General features: G+C 42.8%; 1 protein-coding gene across 4 annotated transcripts in view; it reads right to left on the bottom strand.

The window, feature by feature from the left end:
- The window catches only part of CD247 (CD247 molecule), a 92,832-nt gene that overhangs the window by 18,434 nt on the left and 50,280 nt on the right, over positions 1-24,118 (bottom strand). The window contains exon 1 of one of the 4 annotated variants that reach the window (XM_027868409.1): positions 21,205-21,419. The exons of 2 other annotated variants lie outside the window; for them this stretch is intronic. In XM_027868409.1, coding sequence (XP_027724210.1) covers positions 21,205-21,256 — 52 coding nt within the window. In that variant the 5' untranslated portion in view covers positions 21,257-21,419. Of the gene's footprint in view, positions 1-21,204; positions 21,420-24,118 lie in introns of those variants that run through there. One more of the 4 variants, XM_027868410.1, reaches the window with a different exon arrangement.

The raw sequence follows: 24,118 nt of genomic DNA on the forward strand, positions 1-24,118 counted from the left end.
TTTTCTCATTCTTTTCTCTCTCCTCTCTTCCTCCTTCTTCTCCTCTCATTCCTTTCCCTCCTCTCTCTCTGTTCTTTTCTCATTCTTTTCTCTCTCCTCTCTTCCTCCCTCTGTTCTCCCTCATTCCTTCCCCTCTTCTCTCTTCCTCTTTCCCTCCCTCCCTCTTTCTTTCTTCCTCTTCCTGTCCTCATACTTTGACAAAAGTACAGGAGTCCTCCATCCATCAGCAGGGCTGACTCAGAGACAGGGGATTGTTCTTGCAGAGCCACATCCTGCATGGCCTAACAGAAAGAGCACTGAAAGGACTGAAAAGCAGGATGTTTGGATCCTCGGCTCAGCTTTACCTTTCTGGCTAATCACCCGCCACTCTGGGCCTCAGGTTCCCTGTTTTCCAGAGGACCGAGAACCCTCCCAGCCTCGTGCTCTTTCTGCTCCTGCAGGGACAAGGGCTTGCCCAGCACCCCTTACAGTCAGTTCATTCTGGCCTTGCTGATAGATGGGAACTTCCGCCCTCTTGCAGAGGGAGGGAGAGAAAGGGAGAAAGACAGAAAATGATGAGCTCTGGAAGCTCCCTCCAAGCCCTAAAGCCTGAGAACGGACTTTTCTTATCTCACCTTTGAATACACAGCAGAGAATGCGTATGGGTGTGGCTGTTGGGAGGGCAGCAAAGCCAGCCAAGCTGAAAAGCTCAGGCTCCCTAGGGCTGGTCCAAAGGGTTCACGTGCTTAGTCCCCATCAGCCGATCACGGCAATGACCCACATTGCCAAGCATTTTCCTCACCACAACCTTGGGGAGGCAGATAGTACCAGAACAATTATTCCCATTTTTCAGATGAGGAAAGTGAAGCCCATAGAGGTAAGCAGCCTGACTCCAGGTAACACAGCTAGGAAGCAGAATTCCAGTTTTCCACACTTCACTGCCAGCCCAACACCATTTTCCCCTAGTGTCTTAGCTATCTGTTCTCCTCTTGACGATAATAGTTGACATTCATTTAGCTGCTTTAAGGTTGACAAAGCGCTTAACGTATATCTTCTCATTTGATCTTTGCAACAACCCTGAGAGGTGGGTGCTATTATTATCATCCCCATTTTACAGATGAGGAAACTGAGGCAAACAGAAGTTTAGCAACTTGCCCAGGGTCACATAATTAGCGACTTTGTCCAAGGCTGGATTTGAAGTTATTCTTCCTGATTTCAAGAGCGCTAGATCTGGAGTCAGGAAAAGCAGAGTTCAAACCCAACCTTGAACATTCATTGGCTGGGTGATCCTGGGCAGGTCTCTTAACCTCTCTCAGCCTCAGTTTCCTCATCTGTAAAATGAGGAACATAATTACACCCACCTTGTTGTGTTGTGAGGTTGTGAGAATCAAATGACTTTGTGAAGCATTTTGCAAACCTCAGAGTGCTATATGGAGGCTGGGCTATTATAATCCTCCATGGCACCTCGCTGCCTAAAGACAGCTAAAAGGGACATGGCTTGGGGCGGAGCAATGAAAGCTTGCCTCTCCGATTTTCTCATGATGAAAGACACAAAAATGAAAATGTTTCTTTTTTCTTTCCTCAAAAGCCCAGACTGGAGGATTTGGAGACAATATTCCGAGTTGTTGACTCTGAAAGGTCTTCTTGAAAACTGCTCAGCTCGTCTTTCTTAGCCTGTCCCATAAAATGAGAACAGTGAAATTATGGAGCTGTAAATCCAGAACAAATAAAAAAGAACATTTCTTCCCACTCTGCACAGTCAGCAGGGTGGGGACCTGGGGAGAATTGGGGGCTTCTGGAGAGAGAAGTCACAGGGTGGACTTTTTTTGTAAGGAATGACATAACTTTATGACTGACAGCAAGCATGCCGTGTACGTTTCAGTCAGACAGTAGAGATTAACCCCATCGCTCAGGCTTTAGATGAAGCAACAGATCTCCCTGGCGCTGAGGTGGGGTGGGGTCCTGCGTCCATCCATCCATGGTATGCCAAGCCAGGAGTCAGCGTACAGTGCCAAGAGGGTTATAGATCAGTCAGCTAGAACTTATCTATTCTATGTGCCTGGCCCTGTAATAGGCCCTGGACAGACAAAGACAAAATATTTCCTGCTCTCAAGTTAACTTCCATTTGATTGGGGGAGACAACACTTACATATATAAGCATATGCAGAATAAGTTCAGAAGTACAAAACACACTCTCATAATACAGGGAGTTAAATGCAAGGTAAGGCAGCTAGGTGGCGCAGTGGATAGAGCACTGGGCCTGTAGGCAGGAGGACCTGAGTTCAAATGTGACCTCAGACACATACTAGACATGTGACTTTGGGCAAGTCACTTAATCCTGTTTACCTCAGTTTCCTCATCTGTAGAACGACCTAGAGAAGGAAATGGCAATCCACTCCAGTATCTCTGCCAACGAGTCACGTAACCCTGTTTGCCTCAGTTTCCTCATCTGTCAAATGGGTTGGAGAAGGAAATGGCAAAACCACTCCAGTATCTTTGCCAAGAAAATCCCAAAAAGGGGTCACAAAGAATCAGACACAACTGAAAACAACTAGATAACAACAAACACAAGGTAGTTTGGGAGGGAGGATATGGAGAAAGGGGGTGGGGATCAGGAAAAATCCTTAGAAGAGGGTCCTCTAGCTTAGAGGAAGAGAAGTCCCATGAGGCAGAGATGAGACAAGCAAGGAGCCCCAGGAAGAGCCAGGCAGGGCCCAGGTTCCTAATGCATTTAAACAAACGTCTGGCATATGCAGGTGCTATGGGGCAGAATGAGATAGCCCAGCTATCAGGAACATTTCAGGGACATGCTGATGTCCTAGTTCTTTACGCCTACTCCCATTTGGCATGAATTCAAGGCCATGCATCATCCTAGTTGCCCGTAGGAGGATTTTCTCCAGTTTATCCAGATCCTTCCCAGACTGAACATAGAGCTCCAGATGTGGTCTGAGCAGGGCAGACTACAGCAAAATCAATCAGTCAGTCAACCATCAATAAATATGAATTAAGTTCCTACTATGCTCCAGGCACTGTGCTAAGCAAAACTATCACCTCCTTTGTCCTGGAAGCTATGCCTCTCTTACTGCATCCCAAGATCACACAAGCTTGTTCGTTTTCTAAGTCAGTATGGACAAACACAGGAAATGAGGCATCACACCCCAAATTTGTTGCTGCACAAATTCTGGGGACAGAGACCTTGGAGGCTCCCATTTCACCCTGGGCCTCTAAACCCGAAAAAGATGGTCTTTTCTCCCCAGCACAGCCCTATACCTTCCTATCCTTCTGGGGAGTGTCAAGGAATCTCCGTGATGCTTAACTAAGAATTGTGTCAACTGCACATTCACCAAGGACCACCTTTGTGTGTCCTGATCTAGGACAGATACAAAGATAGTATGACCTGCCCATTGACTAATAGATCTTCTAACACCTGCACAGCCCAGGACATTTCAAAGCCTTTTCACCCGAGTCATCTGGAATCAGAGCTTACAACAACCAAGGGAGATGTCTAGGCTACCACCTGCTCTGGTCACCTTTCCACCCCCAACCATCTACTCCTTCCTTTATTATTGTGATACCAGCTCACAGCCTGCCCTGAGGTCAAAGCACTTCACAATCCAGTCTTGTGACACCTCTCGTCTTGTGTTCCTATTACAATGGAATTGTGTTTTCTTGTTGTTTAAACAGAGAGGTAGCATGGCAGCCAGTAGGAGGAAGAGCATTGGACTGGGAGGAGTCAGAAGGTTCCTAGCTCTGCTCTTTGCTATTCATGTGACACGGAGAAAGTCACTGAGCCTCTGTGAACCTCAGTTTCTTCATCCACAAAGCAGAATGGACATAAACTATATCACAGGATTATTGTTAGGAAAGCACTGAGTAACGTGAAAAGTCTTATGTAATTAGTAAAGTTACAAAATTTTATCATACTGCTTTTTAAATAGTTATTATTATACTTTTAATTCCCAAAGATCAAACATTAAATGTACATACTTCACATTCAATTCAGCAAATATGTGACAACACAACTCATCTGTGCTACTGGCACTCAAAGCTGACCTCTTTTATTATTAAATAATAATATCCCACTTGTGACATATACAAGGCAGCTAGATGGCTCAGTGGGTAGAACATTGGGCCTAGTGTCAGAAAGATGTGAGTTCAAATCCCGCCTCAGATACTAGCTGTGTGACGGGGCTAGTTACTTAATCCTGTTGCCTAGGTTTCTTCATCTAAAAAATGAGCTGGAAATGGCAAATCACTCTAACACCTTCACCGAGAAAACCCCAAATGAGGTCGCAAAGAGTTGGACACAACTGAAACAACGAATCTGACATATACCATTCTTATTATTGAATTTAGGGTGTCAAGTGCTGCTAGGTTTGAAGAACCCTTCCATATTATTCATCTAACCAACACTGATCACATATTCTCTTCAAGTAACTACAGAAATTCTCAAGCCAAGACACAAAAATAAAAATTCCTATTTATATAGCACTTGAATTATTATCATCCCTATTTTACTGAAAATGAAGGTGTAACTAGTCACAGACATTTAGGTTACTTGCTGTGACCCAGAACCAGGCCTCTAGATCACTTCTGAGCCTGCCATCGGCACACCAGGCTAATTGCACTCCAGTCATTTCTACGCCATGCTGATGGGGAGCACTTCTCCCCTCTTCCCTCCACTGTCCTGTGCTCCTGCCCCCATTATAATGTATGCTTCTTGTAGGCAGGAACTGTCTTACTTGACTATATTTGTAACCCCAGAACTTAGCACAGTTTCTGACATCACTTCATAAGTGTTCTGTTTATTATCTAATCTATCCATTTAATATTATCTATCCATCAATTATCTATCTGTCCATCCATCTATCTATCAATTTATCTATCTACCCATCACTATCACTCTATCAATCACTCTATCCATCTATCTATCTATCTATCCATCATGTGGAGCTGGGATTTGAATGGGTCTCCGGGCTCCAAGTCCACTACCTCTTCCATTACTACGGACCAGTACCGCTGGAGGAAGGCTTCTTTGCTCTCTGCCTCATCCCTGAGTCTAACACCCACAACACATAAAAATGCCCTGAAGTCAGTCTTGGTCCCTCCTCAATGACTCAGAAGAGAGGCAGCTTCCACACCACACCCCTCTGACCTGGACTCTAGGATTCCCCTGGGTTCCTACACACAAGTGATGATGAAGCTACTCGCCTAGTAAACAGGAAATCTGGTGCCCTTGGGGAGGAGGAAGTAGCTTGGGGAATTTGAAGTACATAGGAGCCTGAGCGGGGGTGGGGGGATGGGGGGCTGGTGCTCACACAGAGGTCCTCATCGGCCCAGACAGACCCAGGCTGAATAACCCTTCCTCTCCCCTGCCAGGCCCCTCCCAAAATGCCAATTCTGGGACACACCGGGAAATAGAGAGGATGTCCCAAAAGTCTTAGTACAGTTTTAAAAGCTGTAAAAAAAAAAAAAAATCAGCAAATACACTTCACTACAGCAGGAAAGATTTGTGTTAGACATAAAGAATAATTTTTTGTTCATTAGAGTGTAAGTTCCTTGAGAACAAGGGGCTGGGTTTTTTGCCTCTTTTTGTATCTCCAGCACTTAGTGCCTGGCACATAGTAGGCAGTTAATAAATGTTGATCTCGATTGATTGACCATCTGAAATATGTGACATGCTGGAAAGATATCCCTCCAGTAGGCTGAGAATTTGCCTTCCCCAAACAGAATTTAGGAACACGTAGGATTCTGCCCATACTTTCTGCCAGCATTGTGCTCTTCAGGGAGAGAACATGAGATGGTGAGAAGCGTGTTCTACTGGTTTTAAAGCTCAGTTCTGGCATCAGAGAAGTCTCTTCACCTCTCTGGGTCTCAGTTCACTCATCTATAAAATGAAAAGGTTGAACTTAGATGACCTTTACGGTCCTTTCTAGCTCTGAACCTATGACGTGTCTAAAGCTAATGAATGACATTGTTGCCATGTGGTGTGGCAGAAAGGATGTTGGACCTGAAGTCAGAAGAGACTGGTGTTCACATCCGGTCTCAGACACTAGCTGTGTGACCCTGGGCAAGTCACTTAACCCTGTTTGCCTCAGTTTCCTCATCTGTAAAATGAGCTGGAGAAGGAAGTGGAAAATTGCTTCAGTATCTTTGCCAAGAAAACCCCAAATGGGGTCACAGAAAATCAGACAGTGACTGAAAAGACTGAACAGCAACAAAATAATGCTTGTAGTCTCTACATTACAGGGTTCCAGAAGGCTCAAATGAGGTGATGTATGTAAAGCACTTCTGCAGACATTATGGTTCTAGACAAATATCCGTTAAACTTTTGGGAACTGATACGAGGCCTCCTTTGGTTACACAGACAGTTAGAGGGATAGTGGTAATGATGATGGCTAGCATTTATATAGACCTTTACATTTTGCTAAGCAGTTTACAAACATTATCTCACTCAATCCTCACAACCACCCTGGGAGGTAGGTGCTATTATCCCCATTTTACAAATGAGGAAACTGAGACTAAGAGAGTAGGATCCCACAGCTAGAAAGAGGTCTGGGACTGGATTCAAAACCAGGTTTTCCTGATCCCAAATCAGGAGCTCTATTTAATATGCCTGCTAGGGCAGTAAGAACACCCACCTTATAGGGCTATTGTAAGGATCAGATGAGATCATATAAAAAGTGATTTGCAAACTTTATGTTTGCTATGTTTATTTATATATAATATAATATTTATTTTGCTATATTCATTATGATTATTCTTACAGAAGCCCTGATGGAGTGTACCCCATACTTGTCCTTCAACCTCATGTCCAGTCTTCATACTGCTCACCTTTAGTGATACTGTGATATACATGCATACTCACATATGTGTGACCATAGTCACAATTAATATAGGAGTTGGAGGGGGAGGGTAGGAGGATGAGACATGTGCCTTCCCCATCAGGCCTCAGACCCCAGAGATCTGTAAAGGGACACAAATGTTTAGGGTGACCATCAAGCCAGTGTGCCCTCCCCTGGCTGAGCCCCTCCTCACCCTGTCAGAGAAAGGGTAGCAAGGAGGAGGGGAGAGGGGTCCCTTTCTCTCTTTGTTGTCATGGAGGGAGGGGACTCCAAATTTTATTAAGACAGTTATTCTCAGAATCAGCACTGTTTCCTTTCTGACATAAGAATTCAGCCCAAAGGAGAGGCTCTCCTGGTGAGGACCTGCAAGAATTATCCATGGAGTAGATTAAAGGTTAGGGGCAATTGCCTGGGGCAATTTCATATAGATATATAGAGATAGATAGAAAAATTGATAGATAGATAGATAGATAGATAGATAGACAGACAGACAGATATCTCCCAACTCCCTTACTCTGTCCCCTTGACAAGGGGACCGCTTTATCAGGCAGATCTCATCCTAGTAAACTCCAAGATAGAGTATCTTTAAAAAAAAAAAAAAAAAAAAACCCCTCTAGGACAACTAGAACACCCTTCATTACCGGCCTGCAGGCAGAAAGGGCTCAGCCCCACTCGCTGCTGACTTGGGGTTCACGGTCCCCAAAGACATAAGCCCTAAGTTAAAAATTCTAACTGAAAAACCCAAAGAGGTTTCAAGGTGAGTTAGAGGAAACCTAGGGGCAGAGAGGGAGGGAAGGAGGGAGGGAGGAGCCAAGGACGCTTCCCCCCAGCCCAGCCAACCCAGCCCAGCGAGCCCCTTTCTTAGTGGGTCGCCTTCCTCCCCTCCCTCCTCCCGACTTCTCTTAGTGTGGTTAGAGAGAACAGTTCACCCTCCCCTCCCGGCCGAGTTTGACAGCTGTTTCTCTGAGTTGGAGGTTTCCTGTGCAGCGCAGTAATTCAGAGGGGAGGGGGGTTATCACCGCATGATCTCCGTATCTGAGGCACTCACACATAAGCCCGCCGCCCCCACATGCGGTCCCTTCTTTCAACACCACTCTTCACCTTCAATCTCTCCCCCCCCACTCCCTCCCACCCACCCAGACTCACTCAGACGTGTCACAGGCTTCAGAAGCCCAAGGGTCTCCCTGGTGTCGGGCCCAGGGGCTAGGAAAGGTGTCTAACCCTAACTCACGACTCCTGGGCATTGAACCTGTGGCAGGGCCCTTCTGCTTAGGGTACAGAAACCCCACTAGAAAGTCTGTAATAGAAGCTAAATAAATACTTGTGGATTGACTCCTGAGACCTGGTCTCTGAGGGGCTTCCTTAGCACATGTTACATGCACACCCGAAACACAGTGACTTACACACAGTTGTATGTTGGAAAGGACCGTAGAAGCCTAGTTCAATTGCCAAGTCATTTTTAAGTGACTTGGAAGAGGTCACACTGTAAGCAGCATGTCCACATCTGTCTGTGAAAGCAGGGCACTTTCTATCAGAAGGGGGTAGGGGGAGATACCCCGCGGACAAGTGTAGGAGCTCAGGAGAGCGGTCAAGTGATGAGCTCTCCCCATCTGTGAGCGTTCCTAACTCTCCATCAGAGAGCGAGCAGGAGAAAGAGGAGCAGGGCCTGCCTCTGTCTCTGTCTGTGTCTCTCTGTCCCTTTCCTCACACAGGGGGACTCCAAAATGTCATCATAACAACACTTCTCAGAATCAAGACTATTTCTGAGACTTATTTTTTTTAAATGCATAGTTGAATAAACTATGTATTTTTGTAAAATAAGAAAGTAAATCACAATAATAAACAAAATGTGACAAATCTGAGGTATCAAAGCCTACATTTCATATAATGAAAAAAATCTAAGTTCAGAGAAATGTTCAGCAAAATATTTTGCACCCTCCTAAAATAAAATTTCAAAAATATCTAAGGGCAATTAAAAGGCAAACACAAATACATTAATTAGTCAAAGAAAACTATACTCAGCAACATCTTCTGAAGTTCACACTATGAAAATACGATCTATTGATTTCCAGGAATATTTGCCAATGATCAATGATACCAACAAATGGCTGTCTTCCTCTTCATCCTCAATGACTGTTGAATCCACTCTGGTAGCCCTCTAATACTCTGACCTCAAAGTTCCTTAATCTCTGAGACTTACTCTTAAGAATTAACACTAAGGGCAAGCTTTTTCCCTCCCTGTTGAGAACCCAAAGGATCCCCTGCCTCAGGCCAGAGAAGGAACATTCTTTGCCATGGGGAGGGTGGAAGGGGGGTGTCTTTCTTTGGACAGCTATGGTTATATGTTGGGTTCACCCATATCTATAAACTACATTTTCTTCTGCCGAATGGTACAGAGTAAAGGGCTTACAACAGAGGTTCCCAAATTTATCTGGCCTACCGCCCCCTTTTAAAAAAATTTACTCAGTGCCCCTTGGGAAATCTAATTTCTTTAACTCTTTAAACGATTTTTTTTAAAAAAATGTGTCATTTCAAAAATATATATAATTTAAAAAGTGACACGTCTTCAATTTGATAATTTATTGTAAGTTTGTGGAGTTTTCTTGCATTGAAATTTTGATGACACAATATTGCATCATATAACTGTATAGTATCGTATTGTAAACAAGTCGTTATGTGCACATATTCCTGTCAATGAATGCTGGACTTCCCAACAACGCGCACAGGCTCACCTGCCAACACTTCCTTGTTAGGACCTGTCGTGGACTTGACCACTGATCTGTTATAACTTGCATTTTGTGTGTCTATTTGGAAAATAATGTAGTCACTACAATTCAACTCTGTTACACAACGGATGAAACATGTAAGAACGGCTTTTCAAAAATTTCTTATCTTTTCTTCTTATGCTTCCACTGGCCCTTTATTTTTATTCAATGCCCCCTAATTGCATCCAAGGCTACTACCGCCCCCCTGGATTGTTCCAGCGCCCCCCGGGGGGTGGTATGGCTATGATAAAAGCTGGTGTGACAATCTGGGTCAGTCTTGTCAGGCCTGAGATGCTCCTGAGCTGCTGGGGTGGAGGGGGAGTGGGGAGCAAATCAGTGGAAGTGTCTGTGGCTTACTTAGGACCTGGATTCAAGCCCAGGCTCCCCCATTGACTTTGTGACTTGAAGCAATTCATTTATTTCTTTTCGTATCCTCCTCTCTAAAATGGTGATAATATTTGTACCAGCCACTTGAAGTCACCTAGGTCAACCTTCTCATTTGAAGATAAAGAAACTAGTTTAATTCAATTAACATTTGTGAAATGCTTCCTATGAGCAGGGCTCTGTGCTAGGCACAGGACTCTATCTTTGTGGATTTTATACTCTAGTGTGGGATAGGACACAGGGACACATGGATGCACACAAATACAAACTAATGCAGGAGAGAGGTACAAAGTCGTACGTGGAGGAGGACAAATGATGACTCCCCTAAGCCTCAGTTTTCTCATCTGTAAAATGGTGATATCTACTTAGACTGCTGCCTCAGGATTGTTATAAGGATCAAATAAGAGAATGTTGTTTTTCATTATTATAACATATCATATCAATACAGACAGTGTGTATCAGAGGCAGACCTTAAATCCAGGTTTTCCTTTGATTTGAGGCCAGCTCTGATGCCTCTGCTTAAATGCTAATTTTTATTAACAAACCTAGGCAGTTCTAAGTCCATAAGTTTCAGAGAAGAGAACACCTGCATTGGAATTCCTAAGGTTGAACCAGGAAGGGGCAGGACAGCTTTCTCAAGGGTCAGATAACTGCCTGAAAAGTGCAGTTTACTCCACATGGGCCTGAGAGTCTCTAGCAAGGAAACAAGAATTCTGGGAAGCCTTTGACTTTCCCACCTTGGTGACACCTGTCCCTGGCCTTCCCTCTCCCCTCAGAGGTATTGCTCACTTTCTTTTCATTGCAGGTAGCCTCAGTGGTGGAGGAGAAAAGGAATGAGTGCAAGAGGAAGAGAATGAGAACATGAGACTTTACCTGTGTCCTCATATTTGGGCTTGAACCCAAGAACTTCCACCTATACCCCTCGACCCAAGCCATACAGCCTCGCTTGTCCGCCACTCCCCAAAAGCGCTAAGACGGTGAAGAAATAAGATGTGATTGAATAAAACTCTGTTTTCTGTTTTTTTTTTTTTTTAATCTGTAGATAGAACTCATGCCCACAGTGAAGTGCCCATGTACCCCACCTGGCTCATGACTGTGAGTCTCTGCTTGGGCAGAGTCTGCTTGAGGGAATTCAGGGGACTCCTTATTTACGGTTCCCTCTGAAGTCATTGGGGCCTAGTGGACATTTTCTCCTGGTCCAAGTCACTTCTGAAATCAGCAAAGTGGGAATCAGATGGGTGGGGGTTAAAGAGACGGAGAACAACGCAGAACAGAAAGAGATTCCCTCCTCCTCCCCACAGTGTGTTTTTCAGTTTGCCAACACAGCAAACAAAACCCACTCGATGTGAGCATTCGTTTGTGACGCACTTAATCATGGATCAAAGATCCCACAGGTTCTTCTGATGCTGCCGCCAACTTTGCTGGTGGGTGCACAAGTACATGTACACACACACACACACCTCTGCATATTACCTGCTCTTTAAAAAAATTTTTTTTTTAATTTATGGTATAAGGCAAGCATTTCCATGCCATGGTATAAAAATAATTTAAAAAATTATTGTAAATGGAATGCAACAGTCTAAGTTCTTAGTTGAAGGATTACACAGGAGGGAAAAAATGGCCCTCTGACTCAACATTATGCTTGATTGGGGTCCTCTGGGTCTTGAAGGTCCCTTCCATTCTTAATTCTCTGGTGGTACCATACTTTTATATGTATACAGGTGTTCACAATGAGTCAAATAATAGCTTTAAACCAGATTGTATGAATAATTTCACCTCTTCTGACTCAGTCTTGCCACCTGTTACAGGAGGATAATAATAAAGATCTCTAGTCTATCTCATAGGGATAACATGGCAATAAATTTGATATGACCAACTCTTATCCATCCATGTCAGTAGATGGGCAAAGCAGCCTAAAAGAATGAAGTATGGCAGAGCCATACTTAGTTGGCTCTATAATGCCTTTAAGTGATTTTCTTTCCCCAGGAAGATTTCTCTTCGAATTATATTTTGCTTAAACTAATGCAAATTCCTTTGTATTTCTGGAGTGTAGGCCATCTGGGAGATGGTAGGGGATATGCTGGGTGATGAGAAGATATTCTAGGATTTAGCATGGGCTTAAATAGGACATTATCTGTATCTAAAAGATCAAGACACAAAGGTGATTTGACTTTCAAGTGATGTTATCAGAAGGCCCAAAATGTTGCAGGGACTTCTCTAAGGTCACACAAAAGGTTATGTTTCCCAAATCTCCTTGGCTATCACACTGAGGCAGGAAGGTGCTTCATCCTTGTTCCCCCGAGCACAACGTTCTCTCACTCAAGAAAAAATGGCCAGTTGAGGAGCATCTTTCGTTGTGGCCCCAAAGGTCAATGGTATCTCCTTGACTCATTGAGATGGGAGAGTTGGGGAGGAAGGCGGCTTGTGCTGGGCGATATAAATGATGTGTGTTGCAGGGTACCATAGAATAGGTGCGTAATGTACTGGGGATGGAAGGGAGAAATCCACGTAAGGGTAGAAATGACCTACCAGGAAGGGCATGATTTAGACTTTAGAGACAACATCTTTGGCTGTTTGAGGGCAGGAACACAGGCAAAAATTTGCATGCGGCTTCCATTTCGCGTGTGCAGATGGACACAGTTTGGTTGTAGCATATGGTTATATCTCTGTGTGCTCTTTTCTCTCTGTGTGTGGGTGTAGTACTGTATATGTCAGTGTGTCTATGTACAGGTATAAAAGTGTGTATTAATATGTGTACATGTAAACCTGTAATTGTATATGAATGTGTGCATGTAAGTGTATGCATGCCTGGGTGTACATATGCATATGTGATATATGTGTATGTATATGTGTATCTTATGTATCTGTGTATATATTTGCTTATGTACACACATGAGGATGTCTATGTGCATGAATGTGGCTTGTATATATGTATACAACAGTATACATGCATAGCGAGCTCCGTGGTGGTAGTTCCAGGCAGAGGCAGAGTTAAAGCAGCCTTCTCCAGGCCAGGAGAGGGTTAAAGCAGTCTTTCCTATTACAGTCAATCTCCTGCTGCTGACCCATTTATAATGGAGACGCATTTGTGCCTCTCTTCCCCTGTCTCAGTTCTGCTTCTGTAGTGGAAAAGGGACGTGGACAGAATACACACAATCAGAGCCCAATCGATAAGAGGGGCAAGTTTGAGTAGTATTTACACCTTGAAGGAGGCCTACCCACCCCTTTTTCATTGCTGCAGTCTTTCTTCCCACCTCCCCCTCCTGTCTCTTTTTCTGCCTCTCAGTGTCACTTTCACTCTTATTCCAATCTCCAGTTTCCCCAATTTCTTCTTCATTAGCCCTTTTACACTGTAGATGGACACTTATCAGGTTCCCTCTTCATTAAGAAACCATAGGCAAGGCACTATTCAGGAACCTTTGTTTAAGACCTGGGAGGGAAAAGGTGGTATTTCTGGAGAGCCCCCCTTGAATGCCCAGAGAGTTGGACCTGAATAGGAACTGGGTGGATGAGCCCCCTCTCTTTTCTGACACCTCCCTTCGATAACCTAGCTGCAATGACTTTTGTGTTCAGTCTGCCTACTAAGGCATGAACCACTCCTGGCTATTAAGCAATGAAGGTCACGCCATACGTCATTCCATACAGGAATTTTCTCTGGGATTTGTAAGGTCTCCAGTTTGACCCATGACCCTCAGACTTCTAGCTATCCATAATCCTCAGACAGATGGAGCACACAGAAGCCCACTGTTAGATTTGCTGCCATTTTTAAGACTTGGTAAGACACACTCAATTAACAGAACTCATTCCTGCCTCCAGTTTGGTCAAAAATGTTCAAATAGCCGCTGGCCCATTACCTGAGGAAGTTATGATTTCTGAAAGCCGAAACGTACTGCCCTGATTTACAAACACCAAATGGGACCAACCTGAGAAAGAAATTGAAATATTTTTCTCTTGGGAAAAAAAAAAGAAACAAATAGAACCACCCAATGAATTAGTTTGAATTGGAATTTAATCAACATATATTTCCTAAAACTATCGAGCCCAATCAGAACATTAAAATACATTCAAATGATGAGCTATTTCACTTGGTACAACTCTGGTTTCCCAGATATGATTTCCCAGGGTGTGTGGTAGGGAATAGGGCAGTTTTAAAAGAAATAATATGCATGTTTATACACATATATTTACAAACCACACATAAGTGTATCTTACACATAGATTTATAAAGCTATATTCAACACACATGGAAACTAGTATTTAGAAAGCAGGGATTAATGCTTTTATTCGCTAACTTAGGAAGCTCACGACCATGAAAGTGTCCTTCAGATGAAATGAGCTAATGGAACACCCTGCAGAAATTCCAACACTGGCTAATAAAACATATCCCCATGGTACCTCAGGCCCAGAGACAAAAATACCATAGTTGGAGATGGTGTATGTCTATGTCTGAATTGAAAGTATGTACACATATGTCAAATGAGATAATATATGCAAAACACTTTGCCAATTTTGCCAACTTTAAGGCTATAAAAATGTTAATTCCCATTATATAATTGTGTATTTATTGACAGGATGTGTCAATTAGAAGTATTATGCAAACTATACTTTCATTAGACATATTTTAAAACTCTTCCTCTGCAGTGTCTTTCCTGCAGGTCTTTAATTAAGAGACATACTAATTCATGTATAATTAATTTTGAAATAGGTACTCCTCAGCCACAATTCCTGATCTGAGTTATACTGAAGATAGCTTATTGACTTCCCCTACCCATCTTTTCAGGAACACTTAGCCAACACTCAAAATGTGCCCCAGACAGCCACTAGCTCTACATTGGGTTCAATGCCAGCTAATTCCATACCTTGCTTTTCTCCATCCAAGAAATGGCTTGATAACGAATATTTCAGGAATATGCCCTTTCTGGAAACTAAAGCTGTGTGTATGTGTGGGTGTGCACATAAGTTGGATGTAAAAAGGACCTGTTTCCTTTAAGCAGAAACTGACCAAAGCACTTTTACTGTCCAAATCTATTTCTAGTTTTTTCCCTTGGAAAATCTTCCCCTGTATTTCTGGAAGCAGCAGGTTGGGAGAAACACACCATAGTTATAAGAGGAGAAAGGGAGGAATTTTAATTAGAGGCTGACTAGCTCTGAAGCACCTGGGGACTGGGGGTGGGGGGTGGGATGGGAAACAACAGCCCTAAAACTCAAAAAATGTCACTGTTTAGAAAGCAAAATGAAATACCCCGAAGGGGAGAAAATAATGTTACAGACCAGTACTTGCTGAAATGGCTCCAAATATAGCAATAAGCAAGCACTGCTATTCAGCCAAAGAGAAGATTATAAAACACCAGAGGTAATCTGTTTTCTTGATTTCCTTCCATGCCTTTCTCTTTCCATCTTTTCCTAGCTTTGTTTTCCTTTCCATCTTTTTTCTCTCTTTCCTTGTCTTTTTATTTTCCCATCCCTTCAATTTTCTTTCTGCCTTCCTTCTCTCACTTCCTTTCTTCTTTATTTCTTGTTTTCTCTTTCCTTACTTTTTTCTTTTATCCCCTTCTTTTCATTTTTCATTGCAACTATTTCTCTTTTTCTTTCTTTTCTGTCTCCATCTTTTTTTTTCCCCTTGAAAAATCTTCTGGCCTTTCTCTGTTTTTTAGGTTTTTTTTTTTTGCTTGTTTACAGATCTGCATTCAGTGGGTTCTTAAAATAACATAACCCTCTTCCCTCATCCCTACCCCCACTTCTCTCTTAACTGTATGAAATGAGTCTGTCACCCCAAAAGATCCATTCTATTCTCTTCCTTCAATCATTTGCCATGCTTTCTTTCAAATCTTTAGGCTAGACTAGCTGTGGGGCAAATGCACTGACTTGCCTGAAATATTTGGGGGATTTATTTCACAGCAGGAATTATTTATCTAGCCAGGTCTGCCAGGAAATTCCGAGCACCCAGTCATTCGGAGGTCATTGATGACTGACCGTGCCCTCTTCATATTTCTCAGGCTAGTGCTAAAGCAGCTCCTGGAGTGCTTGACTGGGCTATATTAGCCCGCTATCTTTCTTCCCTGTTAATTTGAGTGTTCAGATGATACATTGCTCATGTACACACACACATGCACACACTCTCTCTCTCTCTCTCTCTCCTGACAGTGGTAGCCAGCAAATATTGCTTTTTTGGACTTTGACACTGGCTCCAACTTTGAGAGGAATTTAAGTGATATTTACTGCATAGAAATTTCTCGTTGGAGCTCTGCTCTTCTGGTTCATCCTGCTGACAACATAGTAGATTTATTCTGTTATCAACTAGCCACTCAGTATGAAATTTAAACTTTATTAACTTCATTGGAGGCTAAGGCTGTGGGACCTTCAGCCGCCTTGCAAGGTTCTGTGTACAGCTCATTATTAGCTCTCACAAAAGGAGAAATGTTAATAGTATTGCTTAGGAAAATTAAAAAATAAAACTCCAAACCCACGCTGTCTCCCCCTTCACACACTTCTCAAGCTGTTTTGTAGAGATGGTGATAACCTGCCTAGAAACAAACAAAAAAATCACTATGCTATCGGGCTTACAGGAGGATGAAAGATGGTTTAGATATTAATTGCAAATTAATCTTTATGTTACACAGTGTTAGTGTCATTGAAGACCAAATGATAACCTAAAATCCTGGGTTTCCATCTTGCTCATTTGTTTTTATGATCCCTGAGGAGATCTCAAAGGATCTTAAGCTTTCTTTTGCAATATGGAAAACAACCTTAAATTAACTTTACCTATTTCATAGATCCATAATTTCACTGGCATGATATGGATAATTCCTCTGTTCCTGTAGATCACAATCCCTCTATGTTTTACTAGGAAGTTCTGATGAATTGCTGGGGCTAGAAAAATGAGACACTTGGTGGTCTGGCTTTGGTCGAGGGGCACCTCTGTCTTTAGCTAGCTCTAGTCCCAAAGTTGAAAGACACATGGCATGGCCTAGTTGGTGGGGCCTACATTCAAAGTGTTTCCCACTTCATGGAAGCAGGATGATGCTCAAAGACTATTCCTACTAGAACTTGTTTTTCTATCAGTATAATTTTCAAGACTCCATGGTCACCTCCATGCCACGATGGCATGGGAGCAAGACTTTAGTGGAAGATATTGACTTTAATTGTGAAAAATAAAGTTATACCCAGAAGGTAGAAAAATCAATAAATGACACCATCAAAAAGCAAAGAATCATGTATTACAGAGTTAAGGAAGCCAAAGGAATAGTTTTACGTTGGAAATATACCTGATCCTCTTCATACGCTATGGTGGAATTGGAACAGGACCAGGTTAATTTGAGAACTGGTGATCAGAACATGAAAGTGCTTTGTAAATCACGAAGTGCCCTCCAAATGGGAGGTATTCATTATAACAATAACAATAATGATGATGACAGTCTTCTCCTGAAGTCCCACTCCTATACCTCATCACGGAATGAAGGTGACCTTGGCTCTGATGCTCCAAGACTATTTCTCCTGACCTGAAAAGGCTTGACCTATAGTAAAGGACAGACTGAAGTCTGTCCTCAGAGGAGCAGCCTTGCTCAGCATGGGGAGGTTTATCCCTAGGTAGCTGGTGAATGAATACCAACACAAATGAAATCAAAAGCACTGAAATACATAATAATAACAGTAAAGTAATAATAAAAATCATTATTATTGTTGAGAGAAAGAAACCATTTGTTGCAATCAAACAAGGCGGATATGAACTGGCGTTATCATTCTTTCTACGCACACACACTACTGACTTGTTCTTCTCTTCCTTTAAGATCCTTCAGAGAATAACAAACCTGCTGAATTCCACTAGAAATCGAACCAGGTAGAGGATAAAGAATGTCATCATAATGTTTCTTTTTCTCACTAACAATTCCACACGGAGATCCAGTTTTTTATTTAGAATGTTATCGAAGTTTTTTGTTTTGTTTTGTTTTGAACAATGGCTCACCATTAGCCACTGGGTATTTTGAAGCTTAACCATAGTCTAGTCTTTATATATCTTTTAGACAAACACAAGTGAAAATAAACAAAAAAATTACCAATCTGAGGACTCAATGCATAAATTATGGGTTGTGATTTACATTCCCATGCCCCCTCTTTTGTACTTATTGGGCCACCCAAAAACCCCCTTTTGGAATGATCAAGAAATATAGATTCACTGGGGAATTTATCTAACCAATAATTCCATTGTATTAGGTTATTACTTCCTCTCAGAGCATTTTTCTACCCACCATGATACAGGAGGCAGACACTTTGCAGATAAATAGGAAATGCCATAAAAGTTTACATGCCTTCCCTGAAGCTAAGGCTGAGGTTGGAGTTGGGTCCCAAGTTAGTTGGCAATTTTCCTAATTGCCACCAGTGTTGCAGACACCACAACCTATTGGATTAGAGTGCCTTAGGGACAACCATACTTTCCCTAGGCTGATCTGTTTTTCGTCCTGGTACTTTAGGCAGTCCTAGCATCTCAGTTTAGTGCTCAGATTTATGTGTGTGCACCTGTCCTCCCCTCTGTACTCGCATACATACACATACAAAATGCTCCAACAATAAAACCTGACTGAATTGATTATCTCCCAGTGACCTAGAGCCTCGGTCTGTCTTGATATTGGTACTATTAGGCTGTAGGCTACAATACTCGCCCACCCCTGACCCCCCCAACACCTTCCTCATTCCAGACATTTGATAACAAATTGAAATTGCAAGACCCATATTACACACCATAGCTCACCAATCCCCTTAACCAATTCATAATTGACTTTTAAATCATTTAGGTACAAAAGCAAATAATAATAGGCCCACTGTTCAGCAGCTAATAAATTCTAGCTCATGAAAACGGAGGGAGAAAGCTTAGATCATAAAAATTAAATATTTATGTAGATACCATACCCACACAGACATATAAATGCATACACACACATCGCTATTTTAGACATCGCTATTCATTTTTAATTTCTTATGTGATGTCTAATAATAAAGGTTTTTCCAAAGGAGAAATGAAAGGAAGGTATTGCCTCCAAATTAATAAGAGAAAACTTCACTGTAATATCTAATGTTCTCACTCCCTTCCAGAAAAATAAAGATGCCAAAATATTAAATCAACAAAATTATCTTTTCTCTATTGTGAGGATCAGCAAGTTAATATCCATAAAACACTGGGAGCTCCCTCGGTTGAAGGGTGCTATATAAATACAAAATATCATTGTAATTTATTGTTGAACAGAGTCAATTTTTCCACTGAAACCATTTTTCAAACCTTCCACAACATAGGTTTCTCTGATGGGCACTTTGACAATGAACCAAAACACCTGCCCTGGCCATCGGGAGATGATCAATCAATTTAATACAAAGACTCCTAAAAGAAGGTCTGCCGATAACCTAGCAAAAACGGGCATAAGATCTCACGTTCTCAATTAAGTTCCAAGGAACACAGTGAGCCCAGGTCAATGGGCTGCCCACCATTTCAGGACTAAGTATTCTTTTGCCCTCTCTACTTTGCTGACAGCTTGTCGAAAATCTGAAGAGGGATGCCACTCTTGTATGTTAAAGCAGCTCCAATTGGCACCCCTCCCCACCTGCAAATCACCTTCTCTACCCTCCTACCCACAGCTAAAAATTTAAACAGAATAGGTGATAAGAATTTACAATATTTCTGCTCCCCAAGTCAGTAATTTGAATTGTATTTCTATTTTAGCAAGTTGTCAGCAGCTCCCAAAGTTTCCCAAGCTAGCTAGTTATTGTGATGGTAGTTAATAATAATAAAGGACTTTCTCACTCCCAGCCAGCCAGAAAACTGGGTTGAGTTTTTGAGCAGCTGTATATAAACACACAAAACAAATCACAACCCAAAACAAGGAGTTCCTATAACTGAAATCTCTAAGTAGGGTTAGAAATAGAAATACAGCTTTTGAAATTGGCTGGATGAGTGAGATCAGTACCATCCCGGGAATGATTCAAATTTGAATGAATAGAAACTGTTTGATTAGAAGAAACAGGAGACCAAATGACTAGTTTATCAAACAGAAGCTTAAAGTTCCATTGGATTTTCTGTTGTGAGATCATTTTTGATATGCCAGAGGGAATTTTTAGGAGAAAGAGACAGCAGCTGTTTCAGTTTTAGAGCTCTTAGAACTCTGTGTGTGTGTGTGTGTGTGTGTGTGTGTGTGTGTGTGTGTGTGTGTGTGTGAAGTAGATTTAGTTTTGTAATTAAGGCGGACAAATACTGGGTCAACCATTTTTCAATCTGGTGTATTTCATTGTCCAAACAGCGCCTTCTTCACGGCAAAGCCTACACCTGTCCTCTCCCAGGAACAGCTAGCCTTTCACATTTCATTTCCAAGATAACCAGATCTCTAAAATTCATCATCATTCACTAATAAAAGCCCAGGAACAAATATAAAACTCAACTGCAACAACCTATGACTTTTAGTTGTTGAGACTCAGGATTTTATAATTTGATTTGTTACAGAGAGAATCAAGTCTGCTTCATCGACTCAGATCTGGTGAGGAGGGGAGGGGATTAAGGGGGGGGGAGGAAATTCCATTTGGAATGACCTCCAGCAAACCTTCACAACTAACAAAATTGGAAGTGTTTGCAGCTGAAGGCCAAGGTTTTCAAAACCCTTTTGTGAATCCATCAATAAATCGCTATTTATGTGCACACACAGATATAAAAGTAGTCTGGGTAAGAAAGGCACACGTGGAAAATTTAACTTGGCTAAAATTTAAATTCAGAAAATGCAAAATTTGAGGACTTTTTTTTTTTTTCTAGGGCTGGGATAACTCTTGGAAACCACTCAAGATACATGTTTTGTATTCTATTCAAATTCTCGATTCCACGATTATGAATATTTTCTGACTTCCAAAATCTGGCCTCCTTGCCTGTCTAGGAGTTTAAGTCGGCATTGGGCTCCTTTAAAGGAAAGACATAAATCAAAGGGCTGTAGAAGAAAGAAATTATAAAAATGAATCCTCGAGAAAGGATTTCTCTTGCAGTGCTCAACACAGCTGGTGATTGCCTGATTCAGGCCTTCACGGTGCTGAATTCTGGGGCTAGGTGAGCATCCGTGGGGCCAAAATAACGGATGGGGAGTTGGGGGCCACACACACACAGGTGCACCCTAGCTGCTGCTGCTGCAGCCATCACTTTGCCTCATTCCAACTGTCAACCTACTGCTCTAGAAAGTCCCACCCTTCCACTTGGGGAAATGTCCTACCATGCATACCGAGAATCGCTCGGGGATTTGCGTCCATACTGTCAATCTGCATGCTTTTCCATCTTCCAGGGACTGTTGTTGGTGTAGGGAAAAGGGCAGGGGGAGCCAGTCTGAATCATCACGGGGAGGAGGATAGAGCCCCAGTTTCCTCACCCTTCTCTTTATCTTCCTCCCCCTCTTTTCACACCTCTACGCTCCCCTACGGCCAAGAGCCAAGTTTCTCTTGTTTCTTTTCTTCCTCCCCAACCACTGTTCTAGGGCAGCGGGCTCCCTGGCCAGCCCTGGGAGCCCCGGCGCTCGTTTCTTCTCAGTCTGCAGGATAGACTCTGCCCACTCAGCGAGTCTGAGAATTGGAAGGTGCTTTACAAGTGCAACCTCCCACCCAATACAGGAATCGGAGACATCTCCATGCTTTGAAAGCATTCGCGGATGGGAATACCATTGTCTCACAAGGTAGCCGGCTGGCGTTTTGGTGAACAAGCCTATTAGATAGAATGCTCTTTTTTGTTATAGTAAACCTAAATTCCCAAATCTGCCTCCTTCCGATGCCTACCTGTGGAGACTAGCCTGCTTCTTCAGGCAGCTAACTGGCCTTCCAAGATGTGAACACCGACAACATTCCCCCTGCCCCCTGCTGTCCTCTTACACCCCTGAAGTACAGATGTTTGAAGCAGACCTCCTCCCCCTTTTCTACCCCCTGCCCCTTTCCAACTTGTTTGCTTTCTGCTTTGGTTTTAAAAGATGGGGCCTTTGCCTAAATTCTAAATATAGGCAGGGATATATAAACAGTCTTATTGTTTTCCCTTCCTCTTCCCCTATCCCTCCCCCCTAAGCCTCTCTCTTTCCCCTGGTTCAGGCACCAAGCACTCGGGGGCCCTCCTGGCAAATCGACGCCAGTTCCTTTAAAGTTAGATGTGAATCTCCCTTCCGCCCACCCAACGTAACCCAGCCCAGCGAAGCCCGTGCCCCTCTGGGCAGAGCCACCTGTTATCAGGAGGGGCGTACGCGGGCTGAAGGAGGGTAAGCCTGCGCCCCCGCCCCTGCCCCAAAAACTCAGAAACCTGATTAAACGAATCAGTAAAGGCACAGGTCCCACCCCCACCCCCAACCCCAGACACTTATTAAATTAGAACCGCAGCCGAAAAAAGGGTTTGTTTCCCCTCCTGGAGGAGAGATATGAACAGAATTTTCATCTCAGTAATGATGATAACATCCTGGCTTTGCAACTAAAACCGCTGAGCAGATGTATCTCCTAGTCTAACTGGGCTCTCTCTCCGGGCATGAACTGGTGTGCATGTGTGTGTGTGTGTAAATTTGGGGTGTCTGAGATCCTGGGGCTGGGGGGTTGGCAGAAGCCAGGACAGCGGTAAGAGAGGGAACGGCAGGTTTCGATATTCTGACACATTGGTATGATTTCTTCAGAAAAACCTCCAGCAATGCACCTCCACAATGAACTGTTACCCCCAAGGTTGCTGGGTATACACCTAGTCTACACAGACCATGACTTGTCCGTTGTTCTCATCCTCTCTAAAAGTCCTCAGTGCTGGAGTGAGGGAAGTTGGAGTGAAGGGACTCAGGCAAGGGGGGTTGATCAGGGGTTGATAATGGATCGAGGAAAGAGGAAAACCACTTTATGCTTGTTGGACCTAGGTGCTATAAGAATAGAAGGTAAGACTTAAGTGGGACATAGGGCAGCTCAGTGGAGCAGTGGACAGAGTGTCGGGTCTGAAGTCAGGAAGGGTCATTTTCATGAGTTCAAATCTGGCCTCAGACACAGCTGTGTGACCTTGGGCAAGTCACTTAACCCTGTTTGCCTCAGTTTCCTTATTTGTAAAATGAGCTGGAGAAGAAAATGACAAGCTATTCCAGTATCTTTGCTAAGAAAACCCTAAATGGGGGGGGGGGGGTCGGACAGGACTGTACAAAAACAAAAATGGGACAATTAAGCACTCCAAGGATGTTTGTGAGGAAGAGAGGTTAGATTTGTCCTCCTTGCCTTCCGAGAACAGACAGTTGTGTTCTTGTGGCCAGTTGCAAAGAGACAGAAGTTTGATTGTTAGGGGAAAACTTCCTGACGTTTGGAGCTATTTTAGGGTGGAACATAGGTTAATTTCTCCTTAAGAAAGGAGGAAACCATATTCCTCAAGAAGAGTCTGATTGACCAACGTCAGATACATTAGCTGTCTCTCTTAGGTATAGGTTGGACTGGATGTCTATGAAAGTCGCTCCCAGTTCTGAAAAATAATTTCCTAGTGGGGGTGACTTTCACTCAAGAAATGGGGTAAAAGCCATTGGCAAGAACATGTGTGACTCAAAAAGGTAAGTGGGCTGTCTGGTAAACCCAGAGTTGGGGAACCAGGATTAGTCACTATGGAGAAGGGGTGGGGGTGGGTGCAACTGAATGATTTTAAGGCAAAAGATGCAGGGAAACTATCTTCAAATTAAAAAAAAGGATAATATGAGGAATAATTGTTATATTATTGAAAAGGAGAGAAACTCTGAAATTATAATTCTAGAAGCCACAAGAGGGATTTAAGTTAGATATTAGGAAAAACTTCACAAATGAAATGTTTATTTAAACAATGGTAAAGATTGCTTAAACATCAAGGGTTTACCAGAACCAGCTCTAATGCTTGCCAAAGCTGATGGTTAAATTATCAGTGTGATCATTTACACCTCAGAAATCTACAAATCAGGGCCTGATTTATTGTTTTGTTGATTCTTTAGACTCAAGAAAATTTAATGATGCAGATTAAATTTAAAAGTGTGTGTGTATATATTCCCCCCCACCCCAGCCCACTTGTTAAATATTTCCCAGCACACATCCTATTGCTCTATAAACATCGTTTGAGCTCAGCAGGAATGCAGAAGACTTAGGGGATGAAATCAGCACTAGACCAGAGGCCTGGTGATT

Source organism: Vombatus ursinus, unplaced genomic scaffold (genome assembly GCF_900497805.2).
Source record: "Vombatus ursinus unplaced genomic scaffold, bare-nosed wombat genome assembly UNPS02014789.1, whole genome shotgun sequence".
In the NCBI taxonomy this organism is placed as follows: Eukaryota; Metazoa; Chordata; class Mammalia; order Diprotodontia; family Vombatidae; genus Vombatus; species Vombatus ursinus.